The 24,637-nt window shown below is 43.8% G+C and overlaps 1 protein-coding gene across 3 annotated transcripts in view; it reads left to right on the forward strand.

The window, feature by feature from the left end:
* The window catches only part of LOC137675073 (ceramide synthase 4-like), a 40,691-nt gene that overhangs the window by 1,142 nt on the left and 14,912 nt on the right, over positions 1-24,637 (forward strand). For 2 of the 3 annotated variants that reach the window (XM_068420971.1, XM_068420970.1), the window contains exons 2-4: positions 2,069-2,123; positions 15,453-15,626; positions 24,362-24,479. In XM_068420971.1, the coding sequence (XP_068277072.1) occupies positions 15,454-15,626; positions 24,362-24,479 (291 nt within the window). In that variant the 5' untranslated portion in view covers positions 2,069-2,123; position 15,453. The remainder of the gene's footprint in view (positions 1-2,068; positions 2,124-15,452; positions 15,627-24,361; positions 24,480-24,637) is intronic. The other variant, XM_068420973.1, reaches the window with a different exon arrangement.

The following is a 24,637-nucleotide window of genomic DNA, read 5'->3' on the forward strand; positions in this document are numbered from 1 at the left end:
CGGAGCTTTTAACCCATTTCTGATTTTTAAAAAAAAAAAAGAAAAGGAAAAAGCTTTTATGTTGTTAAGCTGAGGCTGTATGTTGGAGGATAAGGGACTTGTGAGATGCTTGTGTTCGGAGCAGCAAAGAAGCTGGCAAAATTGAAAAGTGCATCTGAGGTGAAGGCAGAAGTGCTTTTTAGCTAGAAGCAATGCTGCTGAGTGAGAAATACACGTTCTGGGTTATTAGCTGTTAGAAACCGGTAAAATTCATAAAAAATATTAATTTTCTTAATCTAATTCCCATCTTGTGTTAGAGTTATATTAAGGAGATAAAGCAGAGAGTAGAGATTTCTCAGCTTGGTAGCTGCTTCTAGGCAAGAAGGAGAACAAATACCTGCAAAGAAAAATGATTACTACATTGTCCTTCTGTTATAATCCACCTAAATCTGCAGAAACGGGGTTTATTTTTGCAGTCTGTCACACAGGTAACTGGGAGAGACTCGGTTTCTCTGTTCACATATGGCAAAGATTAGATTCCTGCTGCCAGCTCTGCAGGCTGTGCTTGAGGAGCTCATGCTGTATTTCAGCTCTAACCAAGATAAAAATGTCTCTTGTGAGTTGGTGCCTTTTCCTGTGTTCTTAGATGGTGTGTGGGGAGACCCTGCTCTGCCCAGAGAGAGGTGAATGGTGGTGCTTGGGGAGGTCTGATCTACCTGCTCTTTCCTCCCAAGTCTGCCTGGGGACACTGACCCATCTTAAATCTGAAGCCGTGTCCTCGTGCAGACATCATCACAGACTGAGAAGTTCATTTTTCTAGTATGTGCAATTTTAGGCAGAAAGAAGCTAAAGAAGGCTTCTTTTTAAAACTCCTCCGCTTGAGGGGGTTCCCTTTCTTCTCTTCATGAGGTCACCAACTTGATGGAAGGCATATTTTGTGGTTTTGAAGGCTGCTTAGGGTTTTCTGACACCCTTTTGAGTGCAGAACTTCTAGGATATATCTGGCCTGAAGGAAAGCAGGAGCTCTGAAGAGTCAGTATCACAACAACAGCCCATCTTTTCTAGACCCACCAGTGTCCAGTAAACACAAACCCAACTGTCTCAGTCATTTGTGCAATTGAGAATTTTTCTGAAGGGCAGCTGATGAGGAGCTTTGATTATCCTCATGAGCCCAAGAGGGCTCAAGAAGCAAAAAGGGGTGAGGAAAGCCCGATTGCGGCATCTGTCAAGAAAATACTGTTTTTCTATATTTTTATTCTGTATTATAAAGCCAGCTTCTGTAATATTCTAAACTCTTCCCTGCAGGGCTTTTTGGGAACAAAAACTGGCTCCTGAATTTAGCCAAATTTTTCATTTCTGACATGTTTGTGGCAGAGAACGATACTTGACAGGCCAGGGAAGGACCCGAAAGCCTCTGTAGATCATTCATTTTAGCATTGTGTGATTCTGGGAAGCGGCATATATGGGCTCGCTACCCAAAAATCACGCTGAAAACCAGTTATTTGTGCTCGTGACTAGCGATGGTGGTAACCGAGTGTTTTAGTCAGTAGAGCTGCAAGTGGTAAGGCTGCAGCCATGCAGGCATACTTCTGAGCTCTGCCTCCTTTTCTTCCAAGGTAGTTTACAGCCAGGGGACTTCTCTTTCCAGAGAGCACTGCCCGCAGGACCGGTCTGGCAGAGTTTGGTTTGTGAGCGCTGCTCGCAGCAGATGGAGCGATGTGACATCCGTTGTGCAGCCGCTGGGTTGCGCCGTGTCCGGGTGACGATGGTTTGTCAAGACTTTGGAAGCAGTGGTTTGAAATGAGACATCTCTCAGGGAATCTCCAGATCTTAATTTACAGCCCTTTTCTCTGCAAGAGAGTAAAACACAGCTCGAATGTTATTGTACAGGTCTAGGATGAGTAGGGGACAGTTTTACAAGCTTGCCACTCCCCCCTAAGAGACATATGGGGGAAACACAGGCCCCGTGTTTGATGTGATGCTGAGTGTCCCTGCAAGTGAGTTGCAGACGTCCACTCAGAACTTGCTTTGGGCTGTGTATGTAAAATATTTAGGCTTAATTTTGTGTTTTGTTGTGGTTTTTATTCAGGTTCCTTTTGCAGAGGCCAGTAAGGACTTGATGACGTGAATCCAGCTATTTCCAGGTACGATGTAGCAGTCAGACACATGGGGCTCAGTGGAGGCGTTTTGTGCAACGCTACAGTTTGATCAGCTTGAGCTGCATTTCTGTAGGGAGAAGAAGTAACACCTTTTGCCTGTCCCGAGCCACTTGTGCTTTTCTCTTGTACCTTGCATTGTGCCTGCACAAATGCAAAATGATTTTGAAGCCAGGCAGCGAATTGTGGTGAGGAAGTGGTGTGGGGTAAAATCAACCCCGAGTAAAAAGAAAAAAAGTTTAAGTTTAGTTTAAGTTAGTCCATCTTGATTTTCTGTTCTGTGGGCTGTAACTAACATGTAATTGTTCTCTGAAATACTGAAAATTGAGTCTGTATCTCACAGCACTATCTGGAAAATCACGGTTTTTTAAATCTGGACTCTTTGGGTGCATGCAGACATTGCTATGACATAACAAGTACACACTAAAATCTGATTTAAAGAGGGGAGTGCAGTTTTGAATGGACTCTACCTGTGAATGTAGAGCCTGTTGATAAGGGCAAAAGTGTAATCAGTTTTCCATGGTCAGGTTTGCTTATTGTGCTCTGTGTTTTATCTCCTGCTTATATTTCTAATATCTGTTCCAGATTTCTTCCCTGTGGGAGAAAAGCCATGCTTTCACCTAAAGGGAAAAGGGAAGCCAAGAGTCTCTATCTGATACAAGAACTTACTTAAAAATAGATTGCTCTTTAGAAAGCCAAAATCGTGTAATTATTTCCTACTGGTAAAATTAATTATCCTAATTCCAGTTAAGTTCAATAGAGTAATTGAACACTTCAAGGGAATATGTCACAGGTTTAGAATTTGTACCACCATTTTCTTTGCAGTGCAACACACGGCAGGTTGTGTTGTAAAAGCTCCAGCTGAGAGTCTCTAGACCTGGAGTACATCTCATAAAGAGGTGTATAGGAAGCTGTGCCAAGAGCTGGGGCACTGCATCCTTGCCCAGCAGGGTATAAAGCCCCAGCATACACAATGCGGGTTCTTGTTTCATTATGTCAGGGAGATCAGTTCCAGGAGCCATTACCCAGCCCAGGACGATGCCTGGTGCAAAGCTACCGTAAAGGGCTGAGGTGTGCAGAGCGTTGCTCTCCGCCAGTTGCATCCTCGCCACCAAAGAAGTGAGACAGGGTTACTCTCCTTGATCCTGCTGTGCACCCATGATGTGACTCGTGGTGGTCCTGGTCTTGCACACTGACCTTCTAACTGCAGGCTGTTTTCGACAGATTGCTGAAATATATTGCAAGGCCTGGTTCCATGTCCTTGACTGCCCTCCTCTTTCAAATAAAGGCTTTCATTTTATTGTGGATCTCTATCGTATGCATGTATTAATCTTTAGTATATCTGTATTGAGAGTTTAATTCCACTGGGATTCCATGACAGGTTCTTCTTAAGTAAAGAGAAATCTAATGTCTTATTTTGCTGGTTTTGAAAATCCACTGTGGGCTCTTTGTTCTGTTGGGAGCAGTTTTGGTGGTGTGTGCATGTTTACTGAGGAGTACACCTCAGCATGTTTGTCCATAATTACACAGCAATGTCAAGAACCCAGTACATGTTCCACACTCCTTTTTTCCTATATGCTTTAGTTTTAATTAATTCAAGAGTAGCTTTTTTTTATATTTGAAAAAATAGGAAATATGCTTAAAGAGGACCAACTGCAGTAATTCCATTAACTTCAAGATTGATTCAGCTCTTACTGAAATTGATTTCGATAACAACTAGTTTCTTTGTTTTAAAAGTCAATTCCAAAATTCAAGAAATTCTTAAAATATTTTGCTTTGTGAGGTTGTTGCACAGATGGCCACAGACATGGATATGGCACACGCCTTCCAACCCAACAAGCGCCACATCTTCGAATCAAAACAGATAAGGCAAAAAAAAAAAATCTTGAAAGAGGTAAACTGCAGGCTGTGTTCAGGTTATTTTTTTTGTAATAGCGTTATTTTTACCCCTGGGGTACTATCAGAGCTTTTTGGGCAACTGCTTCTTTACTGTTCATCTGTCTTTCTTCATACATATATGAAAGGTAGACGCCTTCTGGAGGATTTGAAAGATGTTACGTCAGAGTTTGTGTTTGATGTTTTCAAAGAAAAGATGAGAGGAATTTTTCTGTTTAGAGATGATGCTGAAGTGAAAGCATGAAGGCAGAATTGCCAAAATAATAATTTCTATGTGATTTTTCTTGTAAAGTTATTTGTGGTGAATTGAAGCAAGGAGAAAGTGACCCTTAGTATCTGTATTTTAAAAAGAAACCCTGAGCTCAGCCAGCATGAATCAGGGCTGTGCTGCAAGAGCCAGAGGTGCTGACTGTGTGCGGGGGGATCCAAATGGCTGTGGCTGTCACTCTGCCCTGTGCTCAGGGCTGGCGTGTTCCCCCTCTGCAGCTGGTGTAGGCGGGATTGTCTCAGCTGAGGCAGGGCAGAACAACTGCTGCAGTGAAGATAAATTAATATATATATTGTAGAGAGATTGGCCCGGCGTGGAATAAATGTGGTGTTTGAGTTATCTGTCACAGTCCCTCATGCCTGGAGCGTAACACACAGACTTCTCGTTAGCAGAGCAGGACACAGAATCTGCAGCTTAAGGAGTGACTGTGTTAATAAGAAGACTGAGACGACCACCTAAGCAATCTGGGGGTGCTGATGGACAGTCGGCTAAACATGAGCCAGCAGTGTGCCCAGGTGGCCAAGAAGGCCAATGGCATCCTGGCCTCTATTAGGAATAGTGTAGCCAGCCGGTCTGGGGAAGTGATCGTCCCTCTGTACTCGGCACTGGTGAGGCCGCACCTTGAATCCTGTGTCCAGTTCTGGGCCCCGCACTTCAAGAAAGATGTTGAGGTGTTGGAGCGAGTGCAGAGGAGGGCGACCAAGCTGGGGAAGGGTCTGGAGGGTCTGACCTACGAGGAACGGCTGAGGGAGCTGGGGGTGTTTAGCCTGGAGAAGAGGAGGCTCAGAGGTGACCTTAGTGCAGTCTACAACTACCTGAAGGGAGGTTGTAGCGCAATGGGAGTTGGCCTCTTCTCCCAGGCAACCAGCGATAGGACAAGAGGACACAGCCTCAAGCTTGGCCAGGGGAGGTTCAGGTTGGACATGAGGAAGCATTTCTTCTCAGCAAGGGTCATTAACCATTGGAAGGGGCTGCCCAGGGAGGTGGTGGAGTCACCATCTCTGGAGGTGTTTAAGAAAAGCCTGGACATGGCACTTAGTGCCATGGTCTAGTTGATATGGTGGTGTCAGGGCAATGGTTGGACTCGATGATCCCAGAGGGCTCTTCCAACCTGATTGATTCTGTGGTTCTGTGAAACAAGCCCTGTCTGCATTCAGCAGGATCGCCCGTTAAAATGGTCCCATTGTACATCAAATGTAGAAACCATCCTGTAACGCCAAAATTGCTGGATAAATAACATGGTGTCGTTGCAGCCTTCAGTATCATGACCAATAGTATACTGTCCCGTACTGATTTGTTTATGTAATAGGTAAAGCGCAGTTGGAGACGGGTTCTCTTGATGTTAGGTGCTATTGCAGCAGAGAACAGAGAAGGACGGTGCCTGTTGAAAGAACTGGAGTTTTACATTCTGCTTTATGAGCTATCCATATTACAGGGCTTTTAAGTTATCTGTGCTAATCAAGAATAATTCATATTCAAATTTTTTTTTAAATAACCATCATCATATGATAGATTGCGTTAATCATTAAGCAGTAATGATTGTGAAAAGTGAGTCACAATTCTTTTAATCTTGGAGAAAGGGAGATCTTTCAGTTGCTGTTTCTTTCTCAATGTTTTTAATGTATTTTCCTTTTGCGGTAATGGGAATGTAGATGTTATTCTCAGATAAGGTTTTAATTTTTGGGTTTTGAAATCAAAAGTAATGCAAACACGTACTAGTTGTAGAGGTATAAGAGTATCATTTAAAAAAATACTGATTTTAGACTAATTAAATTTCTTTTTTTTCCTCTAAGCTTTGGAGCAGCCTGGGGAGTTTGTGGGAACAAATACCTGGGAAACTGGTGGAACTGTTGATAACTGAAATTCAAAGCCAGGTCATACAAAGTAATTTAAGCCTGTGTGTTTCCTGCACGAGGGAGGAGAATGAGGATTGTGTGAAAAGTCATGCTCTGCATCTTGTAGGTGTACTGGGTTGTAATATAGGATGCCTCCCTCAACTTCATGCAAACAAATTCATCCCAACTGATAGATAAGCGCTTTTCTAATCAGCGTTGGCATTCAAGATGATCCAATTCCATTTTGATGTTTATCTGTGCTACGTCTGTGGCAGAGAAGTCACACACATCTGTCAGTTTGTTTTCCTTATTTATCACAACTGATTCTCTCATTTTGACCTAAGATGAGCAGTTCAGGAGTTCAGTGCTTCACTTAGCTGAATGCTCACGGTTGCTTGTGTGATGAATTAGAAAACACATCTTTGGGGAAACGGCCTGTTTGTGGGACACAGAAGGGTAACCAAGGGCTTGACTCGCTGTAGGGATTGACTGTAGAAATAAGGAGCAATGGTGAAGCTTTGGACTGCAGGGAAGTAGGAACTCTAGATGCAACTGGGGATGAAGAGCTTCTGAGGGCTGCTACAAAATGCAGAATTAAGCGTGTGGCCAGCGCTGGCAGGGCAGGAGAGGAAGAGCTCTCCTGGAAGGGAACAGAAAGGTTTGCCAAGGGTGATTCTTAGAGGTCACATTAGGAGAGGGCCATCAGACCAGAACCATACAACTATTTAGGAATATTTATGCTTTCAAAGGGCTAAAGAATCAGGTAGTGCATTGGACAAGCATTGCACTGCCCCAGGAGCTTACATGAAAGAGGCTTTATTGAGAGCTGTGTGGTATTTTAATGTGACTTGAGTGTGGCTTGGAAACTTGAACCTACTGCCTGCTTTTTATTTTTCCCAGTTTTTAAGTTAGAATTAAACTTTTTGAGGCCTGATATGTGATTGTTGAGTAGCAGGGATAGTGATAATCTCTTGAAAAATTGGCAGTAGAAAACATGTCTGGGGTATGTATCATATCAAAAGGTCTGAGCAAATATTTTCTGTTTCTCCAGCATCCGAACCTCCATGCACAGGACCTGGGTTGTAAGGCTAGAACTTGCTTTTGGAAGAGTTTTGAGGATCTCACAAAGCTATTGCTGCTCATGCTTTAAGTTTTGACCCTTATTCAGAGTGTATTCTCAGAGTGTGTGATTCCTTTTTGCCCCTTTCTCCTTCCAAAATCTGTGAAAATGCATCTATTGGTGTACAAACTGTTGCTACCGTCTTTGGGGATAAATAGCATTTCTGCTTAGGGGGGTTTTTGGCAGTTTTGACTGTCAGTTAACTCGGTTTGAAGGAGGTCTCACTGAGACTGCCTAACTTGCTTTGTTTGGTACTGATGCATTCAAAGAAAGGAGAGAGGAGAAGTTCAGGTGGAAGTAAGCTCTGTTTTGATTTCTTTGTGTGGTCTTCCAACCTCAATTCTTAGCTCACTGTGGCCTGAGGCCAATAACTTGTTTTTCATCCTCTAATCTATCAAGTACTGTCAGCCAGTGACTGCTATTTCTACAGCAAGACTGGAGGAAATGGCAAGCATTGAAAGAAAGAATGAAGGAAAAAATCCAAAGAAATTACTGAGTAGCTTGTTTGGATTTTATAGGTGCATCCTTCTTGCGTTTTACATTTGTAATCTCTCTAGAAACACACATAGATCTGGGAATATGTGTCGTCTTGTTGTGGAGATGTTCTAGCTGGTACATCGGATGTCTCAGTTGCCTTACTTGGACACTAGTTGTGTCTGATGGTCTTACTAAGATGTAGTATGATCTGTAGGTTTTTACACAGTGGTGGTAGAATATGGTGTTCTTGTGCCTTACCAAAACAACCAGCATGCAGTCTCCAGTGGGTTTTCTTTTGAAAATTTTCTTGTTTGTAGAGTTAGCGTTCAGTAGCAGAATACTGATTGTTCCCAAGTGTCAGGAGAATGAGGTTTATGTTACCCCACCCTGCCCTGGAAGTAATAAAGGAATATTACTTCATTTAATAATACAGCCATGGGGTAAGTGCCAGACAGAGCCTGCAAAGGTTTTCAGCTTTTGTCTCTGCTGCTTTTTACATTGGTAACTTAACGAGGCACTTTATTTTTGAGACTAGTTTGACAATGGGTGCTGCAGTTCAACTCAAGTTTCTTCAGCCTTCGTAGGGAAGCATCTCCAGGTTCCTGGAGGAGGAATACGGCAGAAACAGCCGTGTTATTTCAAAATGTGCATGTAAGTTCTTGGATTTTTCTTAAATTTCAGGAGGGTGGGTTTTGGCTTGTTGAAGGATCTGCTTGGCAGGATCTTCTGGGAGGCTCTCCCGGCAGGCAAAGGGCCCAGACAACTGGTTGATCTTCCAGGAGAGCCTCACAGAATGGTTAAGGGTTGGAAGGGACCTCTGGAGATCATCCAGTCCAACCCCCTGCCAAAGCAGTGTCACCCAGAGCACATTGCACAGGGTCGCGTCCAGGTGGGTTTGAATATCTCCAGAGAAGGAGACTCCCCACCCTCCCTGGGCAGCCTGTGCCAGGGCTCTGGCACCCTCAAAGTAAAGAAGTTTTTCCTCATATTCAGATGGAACTTCCCGTGTTTCAGCTTGTGCCCATTGACCCTTGTCCTGTCACTGGGCACCACTGAAAAGAGTCTGGCACCCTCCTCTTGACACCCACCCCTAAGGTACTTGTAAGTGTTGATAAGATCCCCTCTCAGTCTTCTCTTCTCCAAGCTGAACAGACCCAGCTCTCGCAGCCTCTCCTCATAAGAGATCTCCTCATAAGAGGGCTCCAGCCCTCTGATCCTCCAAGTGTATTCCATCTCGACATGCAAGAAGGCCAACCAAAATGGTGGGAGGCCATCAGGGATGAATGGGGAACTGTTGTTTGACCTCAAACAGAGAATGGAAGTACCAGAAAGGTAGAAGTGGGGATGGATGGCCAGGAGGAATACAGAAGTGTTGCCTGAGCGTCCAAGAACGGAGCTAGGAAAGCCAAAGCTGAGCTGGCTTGAGGGATGTGAAGAGCAACGAGAAGGGCTTCTGTAAGTACATTGGCAGCATGAGGAAGGCTAAGAAAAGTTTAGGCCCACTGCTCTGAGTACCTCCTGATCAAAGACACGGTGAAGCCGGAGGTGCTCGGTGCCTTTTCTGGTCTTGTGAACTGGTTAAACCAGTAGTTGTTTTTTACTGAGCAAAACCAAGGAGTTGTCACTCATCAGTGAGGGCTGATGGAGTGAGAAGAGCTGTCTGATTTGCATTCTGACGTGGAGGAGTGACAGGAGCCTGAAACCTGTGCTGTTGGCCATAGCTGCAGCGTGCGTGGGAGCCAGACGCTGGGCAGTCAGAGCAGCCAAGAAGCGAAGGAGCTGGCAAGCGGAGCACAAGGTATGGGAGTTAGTAAGTAATTTATGGTGGGTAAGGAAGATGTTCACTGGAGATCTAGGTAAGGAAGTTTGTCTGCTTGACTTTGATTTGCAGCTTCTAGCGTTCGTTTGGGCATTTTCTGCTTTTTCTGGGAGAGGTCTCCCTCCCCAAAGAGGGTGTATGTGAAAATTGTTGCCTTTGAACAGAGCAGCACCTGGCCAGTATGAGACAGGGTTAGTGTTGGTGAAAAGCTGGAAAGTCTGGGAACCAAGGCAGAGCAACCCAGCGCTCTCAGTGGGCTGAAAAGAGATGTTAGTCAGGGGGCTGTGGAGGCAAATTTTACCTTTCTGCTTTAGAAGTGAGGAGTGAAGAATCAAGGTTCTGTTGGCGTAGTAGTGGAAGTAAAGAAATACTGAACACTTCCTTGCAAAAGATGAAGAATTGCCAAATGAATTTATTGTTGAGTGGGCAGCAGACATGCAGTAATTTGCTGGGAAATGTCAGCTGGTAGATCTAAGTGAGGAGAGCATCTGAGAGCCAGGAAGCTGAGGATAACTGGTCGTCGGTGGAGAAACAAAGCTGCACAAAGAATTTCCAATTTTGAGCCAGTTTTCAAAGAAGGGGATGTGGAGAGCAAAGTGTGGATGAGGAGAGTGAGCCTGGAGAACGTAGTGTGGATGATTACAAAGGGAAAGAGATGGTGGTTTTGTTCCTTTCCTTACTAGTCAGAGTTGAAAAACAGTCTTATTTCATGCAAAAAGAAAGGGGAGATTGTGTGAGAAGTTGTGGTTTTGGGGAAAAGACAAGGGCATTGAGAATCCCAAGAGAAAGAGATGAGAAAACTGGTGAAGAGAGGAGAAAGAAAGCAGAATTAGCTGCAGGTGAAAAGAGCCTCGTAGCCAAGATTCATTCCAGAATCCGTCCATATGACTGGAGATTCTGCATGAGTTATGGACAGAGCAAGCAGGCTTGTAAGAATCTCCAAGAGAAGTTCAAAGAAATGGAGGTGTAGAGCGTGGTGGGTTTTGTAGGGAAGTGACTTTGTCAAAGAGAGTGAGGAGAAGGCATGCCAAGAGAGGGAAGGTCAGTAGGTGGTTCATGGGCTGGAACGATAAGGAAAGATTTTTTTTTTGCCATGGGAGGACATTTTTAGAGAGGCTTTTTTCTTAATTGATAAATTTAATCTGAGTCCCTTGGACACTGTCCATCCATGGTTAAATGTGCTTGATGATAAGAGGAGCCCTAAAATGGTGAAGAACCAACAGAGGGATAGGGCAAGAGAGGGATCTCGGGCAGAGGAAATGTTGTTACGGATAAGGCAATATCAAAAAGCAGGTATGACGCCAGGATAGCTAAGAGGGAGGAGGAAATGGAAATGAACATATCAAAGCTGAAGTGAAATTTGAAAAGGTGAATGTATTCCCTTCAGGCAGGAGACTGGAACTAGCTAATCTGCGTCTCAGCATGCTGAAAATAATGATACATATAATTAAGAATTTTGGAGCAAAGATTTCTTTATCTATAAATTTTACCAAATCTTTAGTGACAATACTTGATATATGTTAGACAAAAATGCATGAAAAATGTTAGAAAAAATACATGAATAAAAAATTATCCCAGCAACTATAATCCCAGTATTGTGATCTTCAGTGTGAAGTTTTTACAAAAAAAACGAGAAGACCAGAAAACCCTGGTGACTTGAGATGAAGAGATGAAATATAAAATATAACTGTTGAAAATATAGCCCTATCTCATGTTAATCTGAGGTTTCTTTGTTAAAATTATGTATTTGTGCATAAAAGAGGTGCAGTAAACTTCATGTCTGAATGTGTAACCTCTCTTGTGTAGCTGTAGCAAGTAGTTTTAGTTAAAGTGGAAGATGTCAGGATTATGGGAAGTATCAGCGAGGTAAGAAACTGCCTAGGAGAGCTATCAGGAGAGAATTTACCCATGGAATTCTTGAATAATTGCTTTCTGAGCAAAATTAGTGAAAGGTTCAAAGGCATAATACGCAGTGGTAAGCCAAATTCAGAAAGTATGGACCAGAGTAGGACTAGAATACAATGGCTCTTCCAATTTGAAATAACAAGGAACCTTTATAAATACACAGAGGACTCTAGTTTTTGACCCCAAGTGCTTCTCAGAAAGACAGGACAAACCTCTCCATTTTGGTCTCCAGCATGTCAAGATTTAAGAGGCTTTTTGGTTTTAGTTATTTCAGCCATAGTCCCATGGAAAAAATAAAGCAACTTGAATCGAGAAGCAGTGTAAGCGTATCCTTATGGTGATGTGCTTCCACATTACCTATTAATTTCCCCTGTGGCAGTACTGTGCTGCTGGTGGCTAATTAAGCCCTGGGAAAACGGGCTATACCAGGAAGGCTGCGGCAGGGATAGCTGTGCTGGTTCTGGCAGCGATGTCGTTAGCATGATGCTGCACTTAAGCTAACAAGACTTGGCAGACCTAAACGGCTTGGCCCGGAGCCCCTTTGGGGATGTTTGTGCCCGTGGCATTGTCCACCCACAAACCTGGATAATCCGCCTGCAGACAATGGACCATCTCGGGTACGTTCAAGAACTGGAAGGCCTTTGTAGCCAGAGTAAGAGGAATGAGGTGCCCTTGAATAGCCCAGTGTGCAGAGTTGTGTATTTGGGGACTAAGAGTAGAAATTTCTATTAAAAAATGCATATGTTAATGCTGGACACTCCTGTCAGAAATCCTATTCTGACACAGAATCTGGTCAGAAGCAGAGGAATGTGAAAAGAAAGGTTTTCTGTTTCTCTGGCTATGGCTAGTTCTGTTGGCTGTGAACAGCACAGAGAGGATTAGAAGCAGTGGGCTTGTTTAGTCTAGGCAGTGAACTATGAGAGAAAAGTTTTGCTCCATAAACAGTAAAACCAACTTTTTTTGTGGTAAAACCCAGTGTTAATGCTAAAACAAAGGGCAGAAAAATTCTTTATTGTGGTTGTTTTGTACCCAGCAGAGGGTTTAGGAGCAGCTTTCTGGTATGAGCGATTGATGCAAAAACATTGAGCCACCTCTGGTACAGCTTGGTACCCTTCTTGCAGGGATTATTGTTGCCTGTCATAGCAAAAAGCTGGAAGTGGCCCAGTGAAGTCTTGGATATTCCTAAAATTAAGAGCTGCCTGAGGTAGAAAGGAGGAGGAAATAACTTAGCGAGTTGTATGTTGGGGTTTGGAAAGAAGTTGGAAGTTCAGTGCTATTGGGTTCAGAATTCCTCCAGCAAAGCCCCAAGTTACTGTCACATCAAAGTTACCAGGATCTGCTGCGCTGAGGTTAACATAATGACAAACTTAATGCTCTTCTTCCAGTGTTTCCTGTTTTGCTCCCTGTTTGTGAAGTGCTAATGCTGATCTGTTTAGAGTCAGGTATGGGAGAGTGTTTTGCAGTGTTGGTTTTTTCCTTTGTTCTTGCTGAACTCTGTGTGTGAGAGGCTGTCTCCCTGTTACACTGGTATTCAGTGCTGGAGGGCTTCGTCCTGCGTGTTATTACAAAGCTACAACTAATAACTTAGGGTGCTCTGTGAGGTATGAAGACATTTTGAGCAAGAAATGGGCTCGCTTACGCTTTTATGTGGGTGCTTAAAGGGCATTTTAGACACACGGTTGTCTTCAGCTTTCCAGCTGCTTCGACTTGGGAACTTGGCCTGTGTAAATTGCAAAAGATAAATATGTTGCTTCATACTGTACCCTTTTCTGTCTGTTTGGGAATGTGTAAAGGTAGCTGGAGAGAGAGAGAAATCTTCCGGGAAGGGGATCCTGACTATATATAGTTTGCAAATGAGAGTGGATTAGGTAATGGCTGTTTACTTCCTTAGCAGTTGGAATCTAAGAATATTCCCCCTAAGCAAATGGGAAAACTTCTTTTCTGTGCTCCCCCCAGAGAGCCCTTGGCAGAGCTCAGCTGCTGTCCTTTACCAAGTGTGTGTTGCATCTTTTTGTGTTGCTGCCAGACAGACAGAGTTCTGGTGGGAGAATCCCTGGCTGTGTAATTGCAGAGCTGGCTCCTGTGGCAGCTTTCCCTGGCATACTGCTGTCTGTGCACCGTGGGATGGCCCTGTGGTGCTGAAGAAATGTTTGCTGAAGAGCCGAGGCAGTAAGAAAGTGTGATTTCTTTCTATAGTTCTCATAGATATTCCTCATGTGCTGCTGCTTTTCCTGACTGGAGCTGACATTTTTAACAGCTAAGAAAGTTTAGCAACACTTTTGAGGTTGGTGTCTTTGATGCCTTGTGAAGCTCTTTGTAATTCAGACACCTCACTTAGGTTACCTGACTTCTCTAAGCTGGTGTCCGGTACCTGTCTGAAGTGCACAGAATTGGAAGAGTCTGTAAACCCTGTTTATCTTTGGTTTATGTGCCAATGATTTTTGTCCAGGCGTTGCACTGGAAGGAGAGCTAGCAGAAGGAATGGAGAAGAGCCTGGAAATGGGAGCCAAACCGCAGTTGCCAGAGTCCCAGAAGCTGCACCAGAAAGAAAATACTGTGATTCTTGTCAAACTGAAAGCTGGTAAAAGACCTGGATGTTCTGTCTGGTGCTAGTGAAGTTGGATATTAGCCTGACTGGCACTTCTTCTGGTTGCAGTTCTGCAGTACCTCAGGGTCCTGATTTTGAGGAGGTATTTTTATGTTGTGGGTTTTGGTATCAAAAGCTGAAATCAGGGACTGCAGGGAGGAGGAGAAGAATGCATTTTTAATAAGACGGTTTTCCTTTTTCTTTGGGGAAAAGGGGAAAGTGTTTTCCTGCTTTGTACATCTTAAATGGTCAGAAAGTTTGCATCCACTTGGTATCAATTACACATATATTTGTAATCAGCTTTGTGAATTGTCTGTGTATGCTTCAGGAGAAATGAGAGTCAAATTTGAAGAAATAGGGTCCTGTTCTTCCCTTTGTAGTCACATCAAAAGACACATTGAGATGAATAATGCTCCAGGAGAAATGAGAGTCAAATTTGAAGAAACAGGATCCTGTTCTTCCCTGTTGTAGTGAGATCAAAAGACACATTGAGATGAATACTGACGTTGAGATGAAGAGAAGAGGTTATGATTCGGACACTCTCCCTCAGACTCTGCCAAATTCTCGACTAAGGCAGATCTTATGTTTAACTAACAAAGAAACTACTTCTGAATTCAAGATAAGATACCTTCAAAACCAAGTGTATGATTCATTTTCAATTTGTTAGGCAGTTCTCCTTGCAGCAGATGGGCCAGGGTTTGGGTCTCAGCTGGGTGAGATGCTTTATGCTACTCAGGTCAGACACTTAAACGATGTGCTTTTTCCCTTGGTTTTGTAAGGTGGCACTTCCCGAGTGCTGTTCAGATTGTCTCAATGGGCATCTCATTCCCACACTTCCCCTTTCCCTATTCTGTGCCTGCACAGAGTCTGTTTGACTTCTGTTCAGAGTTTGTGTTTGGGATATTTGTTGTTAGCAGCTAGAACAAGCCGCCTGTATCAGAGGGCAGCGCAGCTCATATTTGTGTATGAGGTAGAATTACCTAGCAACAGTATTTTCGTGTTGAACGTTTTGTGACACCCATTCCACTGTCTTTTATGCTGCTGAATTCTCTGATCATGGATGTAAATCCCACCTTCAGGCATGTTCTTTAAAATTACATTAAGAATCCAGCTTACCACTTAGCACAAAAATTCTGACCTGGAAGAACTTTCCTTAATCATTTGAAGCAGAAGACATTTCAGCCCTTTTTGGTTCTGCGCCAGGAGCCAGCGGTCACCGAGCACCCGACAGAAATCGGCGAGCAGGTTATCAGTTCCTGGGGCACTGATGCATTCCACACCTCTTCTGCTTTCCCAGCCAGATGCGACCTCAGCGAGGGTGTAATCCTTCCTCTGCTTCGCCGGCTTGTGCGGAGAGGTTTGCTGTGTGCGAGGCTGTCCTCAGTTTATTCTGGTCTCTCTCCCTTCCAGGATGGCACGCTCTCCGAGTGACTGGCTGTGGCAGGATGAGTTCTGGCTGCCCCCAGGAATCACCTGGGAGGACATGAAAGAGTCTGAAGACATCCGTTACCCTCAGCCTCGTGATCTCCTGCTCAGTATCCCTTTTGCTTTAATCTTGGTTGTCGTTCGACGTGCCTTTGAAAGGTAAGTTATTTAGTACCGTTTGAGTTTTTTAGGGCTCATGCTGGCAGTTTGGGTGCAAAAGCTGGCTTTATTGTCTGGGGCAATGTATGAGTGAAGAGGTCCACAGAAACTCCAGGTCCTAAAGGCTGCTGAGGTACATTTTTCAGCTCTTTCTTTCCAGCCCTGTGTACTGGCTAACGAGGTATGTTGAATATAGAACACAAACCTCAAGGGCTAATGATAAGCAATGGGACTTCCTACACTTAAACCAGGTAGGCCCTAGATGAGGTTTGTGCTTGTGTTTTAGAAGGCAGACACGCTGTTTTGTGCTGTGTTGAACATTACTTGCTCTTTCTGGGTTGAGTGCATCAGAAATCATGTTTAGACTACCCAAATACAGTTAAGTCTCCTTTATCTTGGGTGATGGGGATCTGGGGTATCGCACCTGACAGTCAAGCTTGAGTAAGATGCCTTAGATTGGGCTGAGTCATCTGACCTCAGAATCAGCACTGCACAACCACACGAATGTGTGTGTGTCACTGACTGGGCTCAGGAGTGTCATTTTCTTTGGAGTGCCATGTAGAGACATTTGTAGCTGCTTCTTTCTGGCCAGAGCCATTTGATGCGTGATCCTGCTGCCTCTTCAGTTGGTGTCTTACTGGTGGTGGCAACGGGTTTGCTGGCTGCAGTGGGGCGATAGGACAAGAGGACACAGCCTCAAGCTTTGCCAGGGGAGGTTCAGGTTGGACATTAGGAAGCATTTCTTCTCAGAAGGGGCCATTAGCCATTGGAAGGGGCTGCCCAGGGAGGTGGTGGAGTCACCATCTCTGGAGGTGTTTAAGAAAAGACTGGACATGACACTTAGTGCCATGGTCTAGTTGACATGGTGGTGTCAGGGCAACGTCTGGACTTGATGATCCCAGAGGGCTCTTCCAACCTGATTGATTCTGTGATTCTGTGAGTGTTTTGCACATTACTCTTCAGCACAGAAAATTTAGGGGTTCTGGCAAAGGCATAGCTAGAAATCCTGCAGGGTTCATTGACTCTAAGTTTCATGAAGGTCCTGAGCTGGTGCTGTTGCTTTATGAGGTTTAGTCAGTAGTTAGTGTGGTCTGCAATACAGCATGATTTGCTGGTGGATACCTGAGATTTACCAGAGTGTCAGCTATTGTCAAGACTGCAGAGTAAGTCCCCTTTCATGATTTTGAATACTCTTCAAAGTGGTCTTCATTGGATTGAAAAATCCCAATTCCTAGTTGCTGATTGAAGAGGTAATCTTTTGAAATAGTTTAGTCAAATCTACAGTGGTTTTAAGCTTAGAAAGAGGGAAAAAAGACAATTAAAATGTTTTTTATCATCTTTTTTTAAAAAGTGGATGCACAAGAAAATGGAAGCAGACCTCTGTAGGCTAGAAAGATGTTTCTTCTCCAGATTCTCTGTGATACAAGGAGAGATAGGAAAAGTTTATAGAAGTTGAAATTCTATAAACTATTCTATCTCACAGGTCTGCTGTGAGAATGTTTTTAATTAAAAATAAGATTCTAGCCAGTATTTTTATGTAAACCCAAATGTGTGAATGATTCTTTAAATAATCATTTTATGATGATACAAAACTGGAATCCAAATCTCTTCTTTGTAAAGAATATATTTAGTGTGCATTCCATAAATTCCGTGGGTTTTATCCTGCCCTTTCCTGCGGACTTAGGTGTCTCGGTTACCTCCACTGATGTGGGAACCAAGGTGCTGTAGGTAACCATTAAAAAACAAATGACTCACATTTCTTCCTTGCTGCTCTGCAAGACACGGCTGGATACAGTACTCGTTTAGGTAGGCACTGTCAGTCGGTGACTTGGACACATTTGCAGTGTGACGCTGGAGATTAGCCCCCGTGTCCTGCATTGACTAGGACTCCCCAAGACATGAACAGGAAGAAGAAACCAAACTCTTCTCAGTGGTGCCCAGTGACAGGACAAGAGGCAATGGGCCCAAAGGGAAATGTGATACTCCATCTGAACATAAGAACATGCTTTTTTACTGTGAGGGTGGTCAAACATTGGAAGAGGTTCCCCAGAGCAGGAGTGGAGTCTCCATCTGTGCAGATACTCAAATCCCTTGGGCTTGAGCAGCAGAGCTGGGCTGGGTGATGTCCAGAGGTTCCTTTCAGCATCGATTCTGTGCTTCTGTGACTCTGTCCTTTTATTCCCCTTCCTCCTGCTACACCGCTCCTAGTCAATCTAAATGTCTTTTCCATCTGTGTTAAGATGCTGATGGCCAGGTGAAAAGATTTTTTCCTTTCCCATCCAAGTGCTGCCTCAGCTGAGAAAGTTTCCGTAGGTCTGATCCTACTCATTAATTTTAAAGCTGTTTTGATTCACAAACTTCATTAAATAAAAGCTTCTTGTCACACCCTTAAAAAAAGATAGTATCACAAGTATTACAAGTCCAGGAAACCTGTAATTATACCACTTTCTTACCTATGCAAATTACAAACCAGTGTTCTGACCTGTATTCTTGTTTGTCCTAACTCTCTGCAGTCATTTATTTCAGCATGACATTTTCTCATTCTCAATCATTACTCTTTCCCATTCAGCTCATGCTGGAGAAGAAAGCTTCCCCTAGTGAACGGGAGGTGTGAATCAAGTCCCCTGTTGCTCCCTTAACCTTGGCTGTACAGTGGCAGTAGCCCTGTTTAAAATAATTTGCAGTTTGAGAATTGCAGAGTGAAAGGATGAGTGTGTTATTTCTCATTTTCCCTGCTCATGGACTTGACTTCATAGCTTTGTACATCTGGTCTGGGGGTCAATATGAGTGTATGCAACTCGTATACGAGTTTGGTTTTGGTGGCTTTAGCTTGGCCTCTGGCAATTTGTTCTACCTTCACCTATTACTTGCAACTGTGCACCACGTACAAAGCGTTTTTTTCTCTAGATACGCTCTGTGTTGCCGGTGGTGCCTGCTCTGGGATTTCAGAAATGCTGTAATGTATTCACGTCATGTATCTGTGCCAGAACTCCAGGGGAATGCTAAAAGGCAGGAGAAGCCCAGAGGATTTTCTGCAATCCCTCATCCAGCAACTGCATCAGCCACCGTGCTTGGCTGATGATTCCATCTTCTTGATTTGGAGATTAAACCTGGGAAAGACCCTGCTTCCTTGAGCATGGATTTTCCTCTCCTTTAGCAGCTGCTGGCTGAACTGGGAAAAACTGAGACAGTGACATCCTTTTAACAAACAGTTATTGTGTGGGTTAAGCGGTGGCTGTGGTAAGAGGACATGCAGTAGCTGGGTGGGTCCTGGGAGAGCTGAGGAGGTTGTGGGTGCAGCCCTGAGGGAGAAGAAACAGCTCACACTTCAGTGAAGCAACTCTTCTGTGAGCCAGAAGAGCTCTGGGGAAGGGGGGAAGACGGGGCGTTCAGTGCTGGAGAGCAGAAAGCTTGTTACTGCTGCAGTGCTCCTCATCTTTGCCCCAGTAGTGAAGCAGGTGCTGGGGGAGGTGGGTAATGGCCCTGGTTTGGACTAAAACAAAACCAATATTCCTTTCAGTGATTTTTCCTTTCAGCTAAGCTGCTTCTAATTAACTGCACTTTCTGAAACTAACTGCATGTTCTGCAGACAGTGTCTGCTTCCAGGACTGATAACGCTCGAAGTTTGTAGTTATCTCTGAGGCACCGGTAGGGATGTTGTGCAGAAAGGCTCTTGCTGTACTTTTTCCTAGAGAAACCAAGGTCACTGCTGAATTCCTCACTGCTTACGAGTGCAGAGCCGCAGAAGGGTCACATCTCCAGGGAGGAGCAGACAGGGCAGGTGACCCAAAATTGCCCAGCGAAGGTATTCCACCCCATACACGTCATTCTCAGTATAAAGCGGGGGGATCACGAGGGTCTCACTCCCTTCTGCCATGGCTGGCATGCAAAGAGGACTCTGTCCATTTTCCTGCTGCCCCTGATCCTGATCTGGGCATCCCTGAACCCAGTTCCCGTCCATCACTGGGCCCAGCCTGGGCCTTCCCGGAGCCTGCCCTGCAGTGCCGGTGGTGACGTGGCCAACATCAGGGGAGCTCGATCTTGGTTTTGTATATATTTGTGTCTATTTAATTATTTCCATTATTATTATTATACTCTTTTCATTATTATAGTTTATTAAAACTGTTTTAACTTTTCAACCTCTAAGTCTCCCTCCCTTTTCTCTTTTCCTTCCCCTTTGGAGGGGGAGGCAGCAGGGAGGAGGGTTAATAGAGAGCATCTGCCACCGGTTTAATAGCCAGCCCAGCCTTAAACTGTGACAGTGATGATGTCCTGACAAAAGAGAGGATCTGGAATTTGGGAACCTCTCCCCTTCCTTGGGTGTTTCCAGATTGTGCTTGTGAGTAGGAGATATGTCCTGCAGCCGTAACTTGGAGCCTGGTTTTAAGCACATGTGTAGCTTAGCAGATCTTGTCCCTGGACGTATGCCTGCAAGCAGGGCTGTCGACTTCTCTTCTAGTTCTATAATGTTTGAGACTCTTTCCCATAAAAATCAAATTCTCAGAGTGCTATGATTCTGAAGGAATCACAGCTTCTGTTGCAAAGTGTTTCTTGCCTGTATGGTTAGGAAAATGTGGAAACTGAAGTGCTTTGAGGGATAGTAAAGCAGAAAGTTGAAAAACAGAATCTACATTCAATTTAGTCTCATGATCTTGGACTTGAAGAGTGATTTTTGGATGTTGGGGAACTGAAAGCCAATGTCAGTGAATTTGAATCCAAATAGTTCCCAGATTGCACTAGAGGAGGGTTTTAGTCAGAAATATTAGGTCTCTTCTTAGGAGGGTTGTGACAGTACATGAGGCATGTGTTGTACATTAAAAGACGGGGATACTGTTGATCTGCAGGGAACAAATACTTGAACTCAGAACAAGAAGAAAGCTAGGAGAGGACACCCTTTTCAAGTATTTTATTTTGAAATGTATCTTTCTGAAATTCGTTTGGTACAGAGACTTGTTGTTGATCCACTGTCAGGAAGGATCTGAAACCAGCTTCCTGTTAGGTCCCATGGGCAGGTTTTTTGTGCAAAGGTGTGAGACCTGTTGTAGTATTTAACTGAAAACTGGGAACTGACTTGACTCAGTTTGGACAGTAGCACTGTAGTGACTTGAGATCTTGTATCGAATGGAACGGTTGGTTTAACTGATGTGAAGCATTCTCCTGTAAGCAAGGGAAGGTAGGGACTATTCCAGGAGCACAGCGATAACCCTCTGCCAAAAGAAGCATGAGGCTAAAAGAGACTGTGCAGTTCAAATAATAGAAGTTCTGGTTGCTGCTGTCGCTGGTTCTGCGTTTCTTAGTACTAGAAGATACTTGCAGAGTGGCACCCTTATAAATTCAAAAACATTTGCAGGAGGAAAAAAAACCACCCCAAAGCTAAATTATTTCTTGTATCTCACACTAACTCTGAAGGCCTCTGCAAAAGGCATGTAGCCCACTTTTGCAAGATGAGGGAGTATAAATTTATGCCCCTTCGTGATTAATCCATTTAATATCAACTTGAGCAGGTTTTCCACAAGACAGTTTGTTCTTTGGTGATGGCTGAATAAAATGCCTTACTGCGAACTTTCCTGTGTAAACTGTGAAGTGAGAGAAGCTCCCTGATGAAGAAGTAGGCTTGAGATGAGAATCATTTCACTGACTGTGTCTTCCCTTACCTAGCTGTGAAGAGTGGTGCAGTTTAGTCCTCAGACTTTCTCCTTCTGTCTTCCAGCCAGCTGATAAACTGCCATGACGAGAGCATCCCTGCAACTGAGATAATGAATCTGTGATGTTAAAATCAGTACAAGCATCATCCTCTTAGGGTTGCGCTTGGAACAAGATTTAACTGAAAACTGAGTCAGATATGACTCATCCAACATGTACAAACGTCCCTTAGGAAGAATTTCAGGCCTTGATTTCCCAATGATGTTCATAAAAGTAGGATTGGTCACATAATTCATGGTTAAACTCAAAACATCAACAACAAAGTAATTGTAACTTTGGTTAATGACACCCTGTCTTCACCAACTGCAACGGGCTTGTTTCTCTTATAGTAGGGTTTTATGCCATCACCATAACAAACCAGCAGGAAAGAGAGAGAAGACAAGGATTAAACAGAATTAAGAAATCAGTCAGGATAGTTTAAAGAGTTTTTCAGTAAAAATCTTGTTGGCAAGCTGCCCTGACACCTGGCAGAAACATTCTCTTCCCTTTTAACGTGTCTGTAAAATTTTGGACTTTTCAGTTCCCAATGTGGACTGATAAGCAGCTGCAATAAGGTTCTTCTTCAACAATAGAACTTCATCCCATCTTCTCTTCCGAGGAGCTTGTATTGAATGACTTACCTTTGAAAAAAGAAAGATCAGGCTCACTTCAAGGAACCACTTAATGTAAGAACTAAGACCTAGTGCAGAGCTTAGAGGAAATGTTTTCTCAATTTCGGTGTAGTTACAAATGTCATTGAAATACTGTGTCATTGTTCTTAGCACAGGAGCTGCTGGTCCAGTGTCACTGTTAACCCCTTTGTATTAAACAAATCATAAGATAGAAACATTTCTTAAGAGCAATCAGAGCTAAAAACCAGAATTCCCAATGACGGCTATATTCCTCTGCCGCTTGCAGCAATGCCGGGGTGTTGCTGAATTTCACTAAAAATAATTTACGCTTGCACAGAGCTTTTGTGATAACTGTTGTGTCTTGTTGGAAGGTCGCTAGCAAGCACACTTACCCCTGGCCCTTCTCTCATGGTAGCAACATACCTTTTTTCATTGGTTTTGGTACATCTTTGAATGTTCCTGTAGCCAGTGATGCCAAAGGAATTTCCCAGAGGTGACGAAAAAGAACAACTGCTCTACAGGCTGGTGGGCTGGCTGTGCAAAAGAAAGGGAGAAATCAGCTGTTACATGGGTGAGCAAGATGGGTAACCATTGTGTGTTGTATGCCTTAATGTAGTAGGAGTGACAACATTCCTTGGGTAGGTGGTCTGTTTACAAAAATGCTTTTGATACCTGTTAATTAAATTAAGAAATGCATTCTTGAAAAAAAAAAAACTTCCAAAAGACCCTTCTGGAAGAATACTTGATCTAGAATAGTCCCTCCTAAGCACATGTACATACAGAGTATAGGCTGTACAGCTAGAAGAGACCACAGGCAATCACACCGTAGAATCACAGTCATAAATATATCCCATACTATTTTTAAGTAAAACATCTTTAAACACCTACCTAGTGAAGTAGCTTCCACAGCTTTTTTGCTGCAAAGTAAAAAAAGAAAAAAAAAAAAGAAATCTTGTTCCATGTCTGAATCATTAGGGATAATTAATCAGAGGACCTGCGTGAACAGCATGAAGACTGAGCAGGCAGAGCAGGCTGGGTCTCAGCACTCACTTCCTCTGCGTGGTATTTGTCAGCTCTTAACCACCCTCAACACCAATTTACAGTTGACAACCCAGTAACTGTTCAGGGAAGCTGTTAGCACCCTAAGCAAAACACTTCTGCTCCAAAATGCAGAGATAAGGTTTTCCGGAGATTTTGCATATTTGGTGTTCAGCAATGGTGAAATAATTTTTTCTAATGAGACTAACTGCGTGCCAGTGGCAGTGTGTAAAAGGTGGTGATTAATATGGAACAACTAATTCTCCAGAAATTCAAGGAGAATGCAGTTAATTTGGGCCTTTTTTTTAAATGCTGATTTTCCAGGCTTCCTGCTTGCGCAGTGTCCGTGCAGAACCTCACTTCACACCATTGATGAGGCTGTTTCCTACTGTCGAGGGAGGGAAGAGTGTTTGTAGTGGAGGAATCCCAGACTGGTTGGGGTTGGAAGGGACCTCTGGAGATCGTCTAGTCCTACCCCCCTGCTAAAGCAGGTTCACTTAGAGCAGGTTGCACAGGGTCGTGTCCAGGCGGGTTTTGAATATCTCCAGAGGAGACTCCCCACCCTCCCTGGGCAGCCTGTGCCAGGGCTCTGAAGGAGCTGAATTGTTGAGCACAGTAATTCTATGCCCAGGTTTGTTACCTCTTGGTAACTTTTTTCTGTTATGCAGATTTTTTTATTTGCATTATTTCACTGTGAAAGACTGAAGGTGCACAGCTAGCATAAGCATCCGTTCCTTGTGACTAGATTTCTAGTTGCTGTGTCCTTATTTTACAACCAATGTTTGACTTGCATTAGGAAAACCAGAGGTAAGTTACTGCAGTAAAGAGCAAGTGGCCTCCTGTTTCAGCAGGACATTTCTTCTGCATTAATACCACACATCTGATAGAGCCTCCCCTCTTGATCCTGAGCCAAGTCCTTAGCTCAAGGGGGTGCCATGTATGTTCAGTATTCTAGAGTGAGCAGTGAACAACATTTAGGCCTTATCAGCAGTGTGGTACTCTGCATAAGCTGCAAGCAAGCCAAAGACCAATGATAGGTGTCACGGCTGTCTCTGCGAGCATGGGCTTCATGCCATAATACCAGACACTCAAGCACAGTGGATTCAGAAGCTGACAAAGCAGGATCCAGCATTTCCCAACCTAGTGTAATTTTGGCTGTTACAGCACAGAGCCCAGGACAGTAGAATACAAGTGCCTCCATTTCTGCTGTAAGTTTGGGTTTTGTTCTTCTCAGTTTCTTTATCTCTCTGCTTGACATGATACTTGTGCTTAGATTCAAAATGTGGAAGGCAGCTGTTATGTGCTACATCGTCTTTTAACAGTGCTGCAATATTGGAAATCACTGTTCTATTTTTGGCTGCACCTTTATCTTTTCTTTTGTAGAGCCATAGCCTTGCCCCTCAGTAGCAAACTGGGTGTGAGAGACAAGCAGAGACCAAAAGCTCAGCCCAACCCCATGCTGGAAGCATTCTACAGTACCCGCTGCAAGAACCCTGAAGAGGTGAGTCCTTTCTTCCTTTGCTTTCCTCTAGGTTTAGCCCTTGTGTCTGTAGCCAAATAAAATCACATTTGGAATCCTGAAGTTTGGTAATGTCACTGCTATTTGGAAGTTCAACAAAGCAGCAGGAACCACTATATCACTGGCCGCCTGACACCAGC

This window comes from Nyctibius grandis, chromosome 31 (assembly GCF_013368605.1).
Source record: "Nyctibius grandis isolate bNycGra1 chromosome 31, bNycGra1.pri, whole genome shotgun sequence".
NCBI classification, from domain to species: domain Eukaryota; kingdom Metazoa; phylum Chordata; class Aves; order Nyctibiiformes; family Nyctibiidae; genus Nyctibius; species Nyctibius grandis.